The following is a 13,670-nucleotide window of genomic DNA, read 5'->3' as shown; positions in this document are numbered from 1 at the left end:
AAGGAGCTGGAGACATACCGGAAGACCCTGAGTGATGAGGTGAGGCGGCACGGGGGGAGATAAAGAACGGGATGAGAGCGAGACAAGAAAAGATGGATGACGGGCAAAAAAGAAAGGGAACAATGAGAGGGAGATATCAGAGAGGGACCGCAGAGAGAGAGAGACTACCGAACGTGAGACGGAAACCAGAAGTTAATATTTAAAGAGGGGAGGTGGTAGAATAGAGAGGGAAACTGGAGATTTGATTTGGGGACAGTGGAGAAAGACACTGGGGAAAAAGTCAGATGAGCGTGGCACTGTTGCATCATGGGATTGCAGTGCCAGTGTGACAGTCATCATTACAGGAAGCTGCCAACAGGGCAATAACAGGAAATGTTTCACATGACACACACCAACTGCCATAACAACTGTGTGTGTGTGTGTGTGTGTGTGTGTGTGTGTGTGTGCGCGTGCGTTTGTTTGTTTGAGTTGGCATCTGAACCATGATTAGAGCTGGCAAATATAATTGGGGGAAGGCAACATATTCCCCTAGTCAAAGCGAAGGGCATCTAAAATCAACACAGACCAAGTAGGTCTCCATTGTGTCTGGTCTGTTACAATGCAGCACCCATTAATGTAAACCATAGGGAATGTTAGCTTGATAGCTAACGCCATTCCTACAACAGGCACCTGATGTCCTCACGCAATAACAGATAGCACTGAATACACACTCTTCCAGAAATCAACCTTCACAACGTGAACTGTGCCTAGCAAGGTATACAGAAGACTAGAAAATGTTAACATTGATTGAAACTGTTGGAGCGAGTTACCTGCATATAGTGTAGTGGTGCTTAGAAAAGAGGACTAATTTTGTAAGCAAGAGCAATTTGGCCTACAGTGTCTGTTTTTTGTATTTGCTTCTGCATTGGGTTGGGAAGTTACCAGTGAAATGTATAGAACAAATGGGTAGTCCTTTGTGCAGTTCATTATTTAGGCAGCACGGAGGGGAAAAAGTGACAGAATTATACTTGTAGGTTCGATGTGTATTTTGGGAATTATCATGTAACTTACACAGAGCAGGATTCTAGATGCTTCATGCAAACATCTGCTGAGTTCTTCACTGCTTAAGTCATTCCAGTGGAGCCATTAATAAATGTGTGGAATTGAAAATTGAGCGAGGAATTGTGCTGTATTGTCAACTTTAAATAGTTTAATAGCATTTAGCCATTTTTAACTGATTTGTCATAAGTTATCATTTGATTGATATTATCTCAAAGTCTTTTGATGTATCTGATTGGTTGATTCATTTCTGTTGGTAGTATTGTGTTCTGGGGAGGAGATACTCTATTAAACTCTTTTCTTTGACCTTGATGGAAACTATTATGTAATATCATGAGCCTCACCACTTCTGATGCTAGGACAAGAAACATCGAAGCCTCAAAGCTGCCACTTCCAGACATCCAGGTCATTTCCCTCCGTTAGCAACTTTCTGCAACAAAAAATGTATTTGACTACAGCTCTCTGGTGTCCAATCTTCACAGAAAAAACAGAGGGAAGTCATAAATATAATTGAACGTTATTTTGCAAACACCCAAGAGCTGCCTTTATTTGGCAAACATCAAGGTTAAAAAGACATTCAGATATTTTTTGTAGGGAAAGATCCATGCAAAAAGCTTTTTTTTTTGTTGAGGTTACTAAGCATTTTTGGCGAGATGTTTGAATGCAGTTGAGCGAGCGGAAGCACACTCACCTTCTGTTGGCCACAAGCGCAACACACTTCCTGTCACTGCAGGAAATGGCACAAGATAAAATAGCAAATGTGAGTCAAAGCAAGTTGAACATTTTGAGCACTGTTTTATGTCGCTGGAAGCTGAGCAGTTGAGAGAGAGAGTGAGAGAAGGAGAAAGAGAGAGTGATGAATGAAAGTGGCAGAGAGAAAGATAATTTGAATCTCTGCCCTGACCTGGATTCAGCACAGGAAATGGGAAGAGTTCCAACACTTCCTGCTTCCTGTTTCTCTTACGGAAGCCTCCTAGTTATGTCCACTGACCCCAACAAGGATTTGTGCCAAATCCCTGTTTCCATTTTCCTTTTTATTCTCTTGCTTTCTTCCTGGCTTCTGTCTCAGCCTGTCCATTTGTCATCAGTGGTCTGAGTTTATCACGAAAGCGCTGAGTAGATGTCAGTGACCTTTTTAATGCACCATGTTTTACCAGCTCCCATCAATTCTCTCTCGCTGTTTTCTTTTTGTGCTTTTGTATCTGTCTATCTATCAATCTGTCTTTTATATGCAATTATATCTATTCATCTCTGTGTTACCCTGCCTGGCATTAATCCCACATGTTCTTATTTATCTTTCTTCCTTTTTTTCCTTCTTTCTTTTGTTTCTTTCTTTCTGTTTATCTAGCAAACCCAGCTGGTCCTTAATGCAGCACGGGAGAAGAGGGACATGGAGCAGAAGCACGCAGCCATAAAGAAGAAGGTGAATACACACACACACACACACACACACACACACACAGACACACACACAGAGAGAGAGAGAGAGAGATTGCTGCACCTCAAAATAAGTTTCTAAAACTGTAGACTGTAGACCAGCCCCAGTGCTCAATATATGTCCATTAAAATTGATAGCCACTAAAGTCCTAGTAGACCTGTGGATGATGATTAGTTGGGTCTGTTCATATCCCATGTCAGTGACTGATGACGGTGATTTGTCATAGATTTAATTTTGTCCTCCTCTGTTCCTGGTTTCCACGTTAACCCATCATCGGGATCTCCCTGTGTGCTGACATCATTAGGACATGTCTCATGACGACTCGATCATGGACTACTGTGCAGACGCCGCCACGGGGATCGTCATGGAGGGCTACCTCTACAAGAGAGCCAGCAACGCCTTCAAGACATGGAGCAGGTGAGATCAGACACGGTGGATTGGAAGGAGTCAATCAAGTCAGTCAATCAACCAATGATCTATCGGTCAGCAAACAAACAAAAGAGTCAATCTTATCTATGAACCATTTGCCATATCTGTCAATCTAATCGACTAATTAATTAATTGTAGAGATGCACCAATATGGAATTTTAGGGCCGATAACGATAACCGATATTTATTGGTTTGTTGTGGCCGATACCGATACGATAACCGATAATATTACTCTTGAAAAAAATTGTGAAAAGTGATTTTGGGAAAGCATTTAATAAGCATAATTGTATTGCAGTAATTTTACCTACCACCAAATGATGGACAGAACTCATAATAGTCCTCAATAGTACAGCAGTCAACATAACAGTAGCCTAGCTCTACAATATGTGTGGCTCCTTTAAGTGAACCTGACGTCAGTGAATTGCGAGTGAGTGGCTAGAGAGTATTAATCGTTTTCATTTAGGACTAAACACTCATAAACGGCTCAGCTGGGAATAAGCTACAGTATAGCTTTGTGAGGGAAACTTAGGTTTAGTTTCAACTGCGTAACTGAATAAAGCTGCAACTCCTCAGACTGTATCTTATGTCCGTCTACTCTGTTGCGCACAACCTGCTGCAGCAGAAATGAAAGGGGTTAGCCCCGAAGGTTTTAATAACTTATTATGCTGACCTGTCTGGAACTGAAGCAGGAATGGTTAGCATATTTCTAGGTAATAATACAAAACCCAAGCTAAAGTAATGCAAATATAATACTAAAACACAACTTAGAACTAGGCCTACTTATGTACTCGTCCCACTAACGAGTTTGTTTATTTGTTTTCCCGACCAGCTCGGTAAAGTGCAAACACATCAGCACAAGACGACTCTAGATAGGGCTGAGCTCCGCTCTGGTAAGGTTAAATGGCGGATCATTCACGAGAGGATTTTGAGATGCACAGATTCCCAAATGAACGCATATCCACAGATTTTGTTAGAGTGGTGAAATACATTCACACTGCTGACATTATATTGAGGAAAAAGTATAGCCAACCAAGCTCAAGTAGCTCAGTGTAGCCAGACGGACCTTACGTAGGCCTAAATTAGGACTTTAAAAAATATCGGCGCAAATTATCGGCCAGAATTCTGTTATCGGACCGATAATAATATTTTAATTTCTTCAATTATCGGCCAATAATATATCGGCCGCCGATATATTGTGCATCCCTAATTAATTTATTTATTAGTCTCTGTTAATCTAGCAGTCATTGGGTGTTTTCTGTGGCTGTTTTGGTCTTCCTGTATCTGCTGCATGTATTACTGACGTCTGATGAGATCTGCTGGGCATAGAGAGGCTGAGTGGAATCACAATGACTAGATAGGGTTGCATTATTAATCTCTCTCTCTTTCTCTCTCCATCTCTCTCTCTTTTCATCTCTCTCTCTTTCTCTCTGTCTCTAGGCGCTGGTTCTCAATACAGAAGAATCAGCTGGTGTACCAAAAGAAGTTCAAGGTGAGCTTGTTAACGCAAATGCAATGCTTTTAGATTTAGACAGATCATAAAATATGTACACACACATTGACTGGTTCATCCTCTCTCTATGGCTGGTTGATTTCACTGACAGTCAGGTTTGGTTATTCAACCCTGTTGATGATCTATACTTCTGTCTTGTCTCTAGTTCATCTCCTCTCTCTCTCTTTCATAATACTTACAGACATATAGAATGTAACGTTGAAGGAAAATATACTTATACACACATATTACTCGTACCGCAATGTGAACGTAGAATATTCTTTTTTCCTCTCAGGAGCAGCCCACAATCGTAGTGGAGGACTTGCGGTTGTGCACAGTGAAGTTAGGTGTGGATCAGGAGAGGAGGTTCTGCTTTGAAGTTGTCTCTCCCTCAAAGTGAGTCCAAACTCAAAGACAACAATTGTGTGTGTGTGTGTGTGTGTGTGTGTGTGTGTGTGTGTGTGTGTGTGTGTGTGTGTGTGTGTGTGTGTGTGTGTGTGTGTGTGTGTGTGTGTGTGTGTGTGTGTGTGTGTGTGTGTGTGTGTGTGTGTGTGTGTGTGTGTGTGAGGTTTGACTATTGTACATAGTGACCCTTTGTCCCACATTCTTTCACCCATCTGACACATGAACCGCTAGTACTGTTGCGAATGTGTCAATAGCAGCAATTTGGTTCATATGGGCGGCAGTGGCTCGGGAGGTAGAGGAGTCGTCCAGTAACTGGAAGGTTGCCGGTTTGAGCCCAACTCCTCCTGACCCTGTGGAAGTGTCCTTGAGCAAGACACTTAACCCCAGTGCTCCCAATGAGCAGGTGGACGCCTTGCATGGCAGCCTCCGCCATCAGCGTGTGTGAATGGGTGAATGTGAGGCATGCCATTGTAAATGCGCTGGGTGCTCAGAGGAGTCGATTAAAGCGCTATATAAACACAGTCCATTTACCATTTAACATATAAATGCAGCATACCAGAATTTCCCAACTATTAGTCGCAGTTTATACATTGATTTTGCCAAATTTCTTCAGCTATGAGGTTCATACACGGGGGCAGTTAATATGGTATTTATGTTTTTTGTTTTTTTTTACTTGCATAAAACACTGTCTTGCGGTTTATACACAATGTGGCTAAAGCACAGGAAATTACTGTAACAGAGCTTTTCCAAAAGCCTGGATTTTATCCAAAAGTTGATAGTAATACTGTGGTGATGGCCATGAAACTGTCAGTTAAACTGTGCAGACATTGGGCAGGTGGACTCCTCTGCTACATCATATCAACCAAACGTACACAGACTTTGGTCAAATCTATCTTTATGTATATTTGAAAAGGTCTGTGGTCTGCTGTGTCTTTATTGTCTAACTGGTGTGAAATGGAATCAACGACAGGACCAAGTATAGGTGGTTATGAACAGAAATGCTTGTAAGCAGAATGCAAGTGTGAGTGTGTGGGTATGTTCACATATGCAGTCATGATCACATGTACACTTGCTTAAAGACCTTGTTTGGGCATTGGCAGCTAGGAAGTTGGCAGTTAAGAAGCTAAATAGGTTGTGGTCACCCTAAGTTTCAATAGCAAAGGTTGTCACTGCACAGTTTACCTTAACTTTGTCTGTGTGTTGTGTGTGTGTGTGTGTGTGTGTGTGTGTGTGTGTGTGTGTGTAGGACCTGTCTACTGCAGGCAGACTCTGAGAAACAGCAGCAGGGCTGGATCACTGCTGTGCAGAACAGCATTGCCTCAGCCTTCCAGGACCGTCGAGAGGACACCCTGAACCCAGTGAGCATCCCTCTCTCACACTCTTTCACACACATAATTCTCATACACACACACAAACACACACACACACACACACACACACACACACACAGACACACACATAATTCTCATACACACGCACACACAGACACACACATTAATTCTCTGTGTATGTGTGACAATTCATGGGAGAATTTCTATCCCTTAATGTATCCTCTCAGTAAATTTGAATTCCTTAATGTGTGGGTGTTTACATGTGTGTGTGTGTGTGCGTGTGTGTGCGTAAGTGAGTGTGTTTGTGAGTGTGTGCGTGTGACTGTGTGCGTGAGTGTGTGTGTGTGTGTGTGTGTGCGCGTAAATGAGTGTGAGTGTGTGTGTGTGAGTGTGCGTGAGTGTGCGTGTGTGTGTGTGTGTGCATGAGTGTGTGCATGAGTGTGTGCATGAGTGTGTGCATGAGTGTGTGCATGAGTGTGTGCGAGTGTGTGTGTGTGTGTGTGTGTGTGTGTGTGTGTGCATGAGTGTGTGCATGAGTGTGTGTGTAAGCGTGCATGCTTGTGTGTATGTATGTGTGTGTGTGTGTGTGTGTGTGCACACATGCTTGTGTGTGTGCACATGCTTATGTGTGTGTGCATGCTTGTGTGTGTGTGTGTGTAGGTAAGCGTGTGTGTGTGTGTGTGTTGCTTAAGAAGCTAAATAGGTTGTGGTCACCCTAAGTTTCAATAGCAAAGGTTGTCACTGAACAGTTAACCTAAACTTTGCATATGTGTGCGTGTGTGTGTGTGTGTGTGTGTGTGTTCAGAGGGATCGTTGCAGCTCCGTGTCAGCGGGCAGTGGGGTAGGGCAGGAGTCAGAGAGTTCGAGTTGCAAGGCGCTGGAGGAGGTGCAGGCCATTCCGGGTAACGGACACTGCTGCGACTGCGGAGAGCCGGGTCCTGATTGGGCATCCATCAACCTGGGCATCACACTCTGCATCGTCTGCTCTGGCATACACAGGTACACACACACACACACACACACACACACACACACACACACACACACACACACCACACACACCACACACACCACACACACACACACACATGTACACATATATACATCTCTTAGACTAGAGTAATGATACATGGGACAGTGTTCGGAGCAGTATTGCTGGGTAACCACATAACCAATTCCATGTCATGATAATTTGCCTACTGATGATTGGAGATAGTTGCCTAGTATCAATTGGGAACTCCAACAACAATACTCAGGGACATTGCTCAATATGTTGTTAATCAGCTTAACACACATACTGTCTCTAAGGCACACTCCATTACACATCCCTTTATCAAGTTCAAGTTCAAGTAGTTTATTGTCATGTACTCATAAAAGGAATTATAAGTAATGAAATTCTTGTGCTCAAGAGCCAGCTCAACTTTAAAGAATAAATTAAAAGTAGTACCGGTAATTATGGTAGTGTGTTTTTAAGGGGGGGTAATGGTCTTATCAAGCACAAACGCATTCATGCCGTCTCATATGCACTGCACATACCTTTCCACACATACAGAAGCCTTTAATTAGAAGGTTGCCTCATCATCTTCACCAATCCAAGTGCACACTTAACCATGCATTCTATAACACAACGCGCAAACAATCATTACATCACAGAGTAGGCCAATTTATTTGTTTTTATATCTTGATTCCTGCTATAAACCGTACATCCCTATTTACTTCTGTTTCTGTGTGTCTGTCTGTGTGCTTATACCAGGAGTCTAGGAGTTCACTTCTCAAAAGTACGTTCACTTACACTGGACTCATGGGAGCCTGAGCTCATAAGGGTAAGATATCTCTCTTTCGCTTTCTCTCTTTCACTTGCTCACTCTATGTTTTTCTAACACACACACACACACACACACACACACACACACAGATACATACATTTGAATGTTTTTATTTGTATCTTCTCCACCGTGCCACTATACTGAGCCACATAGGATATGACACACACACACACACTATGTGGGATGAGAATGTGTAAACGCACCTTAGATTTGCAGATTTAGATTATCTCATGGGCGGGGTGGTGTGTGCACGAGTGAGGGATCATGTCTGGCTCTTTCAACATCAACAGTCATGTCATGTGTCTGCAACACATAAGTAATTATCTATCATTCTCTCTCTCTTTCTTTCTCTCTCTCTCTTTCTCTTTCTCCATCCCTCCCTCCATCCTGCTCTCTTTATCTCTCAGCTGATGTGTGAGTTGGGTAATAGTGCCATCAACCGAATTTATGAGGCGCGCATTGATGAGATCACCATAAAGAAGCCTCACCCATCGAGCCCTCGGTAAGAGCCTTTTACAGCCTCCACTCCCTCTCTCCCGTCGGAGGCCATGTGGATAATGCATGGTTCTTTAAATCCGCTCCCTCTTTCTCTCTGTTCCACTGTACGTGTAATGCTCCTTTCTCTCTGTGTCCCTAACTCTCTGTGTCCTTAACTCTACCTTTCTCTCCCTCTCTTTTTCTCTCCCTTCCTCTCTCGCTTTCTCTCTCTCTCTCTGTTCCTCTGTACATGTAATACTGTATGCTCCTTTCTCTCTCTGTCCTTAACTCTCTCTCTGTTTCTGTCTCTTCTTTCTTTCTCTCTCTCTCTCTCTGTTTCCCTCTCTCTCTCGATTTCACCACTGCTCTCTAAAACGGCTGATCCAGGAACTGTCAGACTAGTGCAGCTTTACTATTCACTTTGTCTCCCTTTCTTTCAATGTCTGCTTTCTCCCTTTCTTATCCCTCCCTCCCATTTATCTCTCTCTCTCTCTATCTCTCTCTCTCTCTCTAGTACGGTGTCTTGTGTAATCCCGCTGGATTTTCTTGTGAAATTTTTGCATATTTTGCTAGTATAGAGTCTAAGGAACAAGATTTTTTTTTGTCTTCAAATTTTCACGACCCATTTTCACACTTAGATGGCATCATCATTTATATAATGCATAATTAAGACTGGGACTACTATCACTTGGGGGTCAAATGTGAGAAAATGCTGGTAAAGAGGGTATTTTGCCTAATTTTTGGGTGCTGATTCTGAATATCATATTTACTTAGCTGATTTTTTAGTTTTAAACCTGTTAATTAGCATGTGCAACATAGAACGGGTGAAAAGGTTACAAGTTTTCTGAATATATGTTTATGGATGTAATATAACAATATCTCATTAATTATGCACTAATTTGCATACATTTCAATTACAGACATCTGAATATTGGATAGTTAACATGGGATGTAGTCAGGTTCAGGTTTGACTTTTTCTGGATTCAGAGCCTTAAAAGAACGCTTGTTCAAGCGCCAGTCCTCGGTTATGCCGAATTCAGTCGTCCCTTTATCTTAGAGATGGATGCAAGCCATGCAGGATTGGGGGCAGTTCTGTCACAAGAGAAGGATGGGTTACGGCGACCAATAGCCTTTGCTAGTCGGGGCTTGCGGGCAAGTGAGAGGAACATGTCAAATTATAGTGCTATGAAACTCGATCTCCTTGCAGTCAAGTGGGCAATCACGGAAAGATTCTTGGGTGGCAGAATCTTGTATGGTGGACACTATCCCTGGTCGAACCAAAAGAGACCTGAAAGTCCTGCAAGGGACTGATTCCTGTATTTCCAGATTTCTGTGGTTTTGGCGACAGGGACGACCACCTACCCGTAAAAGACAGGAGGGGTGAACCAAGGGAAGTCCAGCAGCTGATAAAGCAGTGGTCCCGGATACATGAAGTGGATGGGACCTTGTACCGAGCGATCCAGGCTCCTCCTTCCAGGGATCCAGTGCTGCAGCTTTTACTGCCCAAGGTGTTGTGAATCGAAGTGCTCACTAGCCTACACAACAACCATGGCCAGCAGGGGGTGGACAGGACCACAGATCTGATATGCCAGAGGTGCTACTGGCCCTAGATGTGACATGAGGTGCAAAAGTGATGTTCTGAGTGTGAGCACTGTGTGGTTGCTAAAGCAAGACAACCCAAGCCAGAACTTTCTTGAGAAATCTCTTAGCCACTAAGCCTTTGGAGATAATAGCCATTGACTTTACTCTCTTGGATTGGGCTAACACAGGACTGTTCTGGTAGTCACAGATGTTTTCTCAAAGTTTACCCAGGCCTTTCCGAACCCTGATCATAGAGCTTTCACCGTAGCTGAGATTCTAACTGAGAGATGGTTCTATGTGTATGGCGTGCCAAGGAGAATCCACTCCGATCAGTAGCACAGATTTCAGGGGGAGCTGTTGAAGCTGTGTGACATCTACGGCATAACAAAGAGTAGAACAACCGCTTATCATCTAGAGGGGAACGGTCAATGTGAACGTTTCAACAGGACACTTCATGACTTGCTCAGGACCTTACCCCCTGAAAAGAAGTGTAAATGGCCCCAGTTGCTCCCTCAGCTCCTGTTCGCCTATATACCACCATGCACCAGTCCACACAGCACTCCCCATACAAACTGATGTTCGGTCAGAAGCCACAGTTATGGGGACAGGGGGCAGTCCGCCGACTGATTGGGTGGTGCAACATCAAGAGTACCTGACTTCTGTCTTTGCTAGTGCTAGGAGACGCCTAGAAGAGGCTGCGGCATATCATAGGCTGTGGCATATCATAGGCATGGTGGTCCTGACACCATACCCATATTACCACCTGGCACTCTTTTGCAAGAACCATTTTCACGGTCGCCACAAAATCCAGGATACATGGGCATCCACCAAGTATGAAATTGTGGAGTGTCTGAATGGAATTGGCACACACTATAAGATCAGGCCGTATGGGGAAGAGGCCCCCTTAAGACCATGCATCGCTCCGAGCTTAAACCTGTTCCCACCAGTCAAGATTCATCGAGCCCACCAGCACTGGCTGCTCCACAGGCTCATCGGGCTATTGGGAGGGAGCCAGGCCTAGGTAACCCTGCAGTTGGAGACCCGTTGAGGGTAGCCATAGTCCACACCAGGACTAGTGCTTAGCATCACATTGACCAAGATGGTGTCAACTCTAGCCATGATCAGCTGTCTCAGGCTCATTTGAAGGCCATACCCCCAGGTAACCCTGAAGTTGGAGACCAGCTGAGGGTAGCCATAGCTCACATCTGGACTAGCACTGGCCCTCCCAGGGCCAAGATAGTGTTAACTTGAGCCTTGACCAACTGTCCCAGGCTCATTGGAGGGCGTACCAGATGTCCAACCCCCCACAAATAGCGCCAGTCACCCGGCAGCGGCACCATTTAGCACAGACACTTTGGAAGAACCAGAGCTGGCCCCAAGCATAGCAGCAGCTGAAGATTTTCCAATGGTGCGCCCCCTGGAGGAGTTGGGTCTGGACCCTGATCCGGTTTTATCCCTCCGACGTTCCACTCCTACTGTAATACTGCCGGACAGCATTCAAACCCCTTCCACCTCCCACAGTCTGTTTCACATGAGTACTCTGCCAGTGTAGCAGAAGTAAATATTCTCCCCATCCCCTTCAGGTCTTGGCAGTAGGTAGGTATGCTACTGGGGCGGTGAACTTTAAAGCCAGGGGTGTATGTGGAAAGGCTGACCTGCAACGCGCAGGGCACACGCCCACCCATGGGTGGTGATTATATACGTAGCTGGGAGAACAATGCCGGTCATTTCAATTGTTTGGCGCATGGGTGCTTGTGGTTGTTGTTGCTGGAAGAACACGGCTTTATTCTAAGACTGGTGACTGTAGAGTGTGCTGTTGCCTTTGTGCTGGCGTTTTGGTAGGCTTCCAAAAGTTGAGGTGCGTTGTTGCTGTTACCCCATTGCTTCTCTGGCACGCCCGGCCTGTTGGCTGTGGATAACCCGTTGCTTTTGAAGAGAGCAATGTGTTGTGTCTGACCAATGTTTTCCCTTGAGTTATTTGTTTTGTTTTGGTATTAGTTCAGGCTGTGAGAGGGCCATCCATGGTTTGTCTGTTTGTCTGTTTGTCTGTTTGTCTGTTTGTTTGTTTGTTTGTTTGTTTGTAACTTATATTCTGACACCTAGTGGTGTGCTGTGTTGCCTGTACCATTATAGGTTATTTCCAAGACAGATTTATCTTAAGGTAGACAATAGAATGACATGGCAGGTCAAGGAAAGCATCAAGAAAAGCAAAGATTAAGAAAAGCAAAGATTAAGAAATCGTTTTTTTGATATAGGCAACAAGGGAGGAGGTGTTTTTACACTTTTCAGACACTGAAAGTTTGAAAATGATGGATATTGTTTTAGAACCAACAACCTTTCTACATTAGTTTTTTGTGCAAAAAGTGGAATTAATTGTCAAAAAATTGAAAATCCCTTTTTGGACTAGATATAATCGCTTATTTTAAAACATACAGATAAAAACACTAAAGATGGATCGTGAAAATTTGAAGACAAAAAAAATCTTGTTCCTTAGACTCTATATTAGCGAAATATGCAAAAAAATCAATTTTCACATGAAAATCCAGTGGGAGCCTATTTTCCAAACACAACATACTGTACTACTCCCAATCTCTCTCTCTCTCTCTCTCTCTCTCTCTCTCTCTCTCTCTCTCTCTCTCTCCCAAAAAACACTGATCCAGGACCTGATCCAGGAGCTTTCCAGCGCACTGACAGAGAAAAAAGGGAGTTTTGCTGATATGAAGTCTGTCTTATGCTATTTGCTCCGCGTGCGGGCGTCTCTGGTCCGACTGCACCTGTAAGCTATTCATAGCTCACGGTGGAAGCACCTGGAAGGTCTCAGCGTGGTCTGCTGTAGGCCAGTGAATCAGATGTATATTTAGAAATGTCATTTCTATCTCAAACCTTTTACATCCAGCTTTCTTTTAGAAGCATCTCAATTAACAAATTGTGTTGTAGCACAACATCAGGCACGCTAAAACAAGTGATTAATGTCTTTTAGTGATATTATAGTGTTTTTGTGTGACGCATGTTAGTGGTAAGGTACCTTTGAGGAGGACATGTTTGTCCAGTTGAGAAAGGATATAATGGCTGAGCTGACCCAAGTTTTGTTTGCTTGTTTGCAGTGCGTTCCAAAGCATATCCTTATGTGGACACTTGGCCCTCAAAGATCTCTGTAAGGCCTGTTGAACAACCAACGCAGCATTACAAAGACATTCCCTCCTCTGTAAGGCCCATTGAACAACCAACCAACGCAGCATTACAAAGATATTCCCTCCTGAGGTTTCTCAGAAAACCTCAGCCTTTTCGAAACTCGGGGATTGGGCGGTCAGGGATTGGCCTGCCACGGTGTCAGTTAAAACAGACTGCACGTAATTGTGTAACATGTAGGACTAGAGAGATTTGTTTTGATATCTCCCACTAGCTTTAGTATGATGTGCAGGCCTTGTATGTTAAAGCACTAACTGTGGGTGGCATCACAGCTATTGCTCTTTGTCTCCACCTGCTGTTCTTAAGGGAACATGGCATCATCATGATCAGTGTTGATGAATGAGAGACCCAATGTAAACAGTAAAGCCATATATTATGGGGATTATGGTATGGTTAGGTGAGCAGGTTTGCCCTGCCATAATCAAATCAAATGAAGGGGTATAGCGATCCTCCTACTTCTGAAAATA

The 13,670-nt window shown here is 43.8% G+C and overlaps 1 protein-coding gene across 2 annotated transcripts in view; it reads left to right on the top strand.

Moving 5' to 3' along the window:
* The window catches only part of acap1 (ArfGAP with coiled-coil, ankyrin repeat and PH domains 1), a 34,400-nt gene that overhangs the window by 12,826 nt on the left and 7,904 nt on the right, over window positions 1-13,670 (top strand). For both annotated transcript variants that reach the window (XM_076289005.1, XM_076289004.1), the window contains 9 exons: window positions 1-39; window positions 2,387-2,461; window positions 2,781-2,893; window positions 4,343-4,394; window positions 4,690-4,790; window positions 6,046-6,157; window positions 6,936-7,129; window positions 7,884-7,953; window positions 8,364-8,458. The exon at window positions 1-39 is cut by the window's left edge and continues 57 nt beyond it. In XM_076289005.1, the coding sequence (XP_076145120.1) occupies window positions 1-39; window positions 2,387-2,461; window positions 2,781-2,893; window positions 4,343-4,394; window positions 4,690-4,790; window positions 6,046-6,157; window positions 6,936-7,129; window positions 7,884-7,953; window positions 8,364-8,458 (851 nt within the window). The remainder of the gene's footprint in view (window positions 40-2,386; window positions 2,462-2,780; window positions 2,894-4,342; window positions 4,395-4,689; window positions 4,791-6,045; window positions 6,158-6,935; window positions 7,130-7,883; window positions 7,954-8,363; window positions 8,459-13,670) is intronic.

The sequence above is a fragment of the Alosa pseudoharengus genome, unplaced genomic scaffold, assembly GCF_046254945.1.
Source record: "Alosa pseudoharengus isolate Yale_2024_CS ecotype anadromous, Long Island Sound unplaced genomic scaffold, YU_APseudo_1.1 YU_APseudo_1.1_scf_17, whole genome shotgun sequence".
NCBI classification, from domain to species: Eukaryota; Metazoa; Chordata; class Actinopteri; order Clupeiformes; family Clupeidae; genus Alosa; species Alosa pseudoharengus.
The sequence above is the reverse complement of the archived record's forward strand: the minus strand, read 5'-3'. Positions and strand labels throughout refer to the sequence as shown.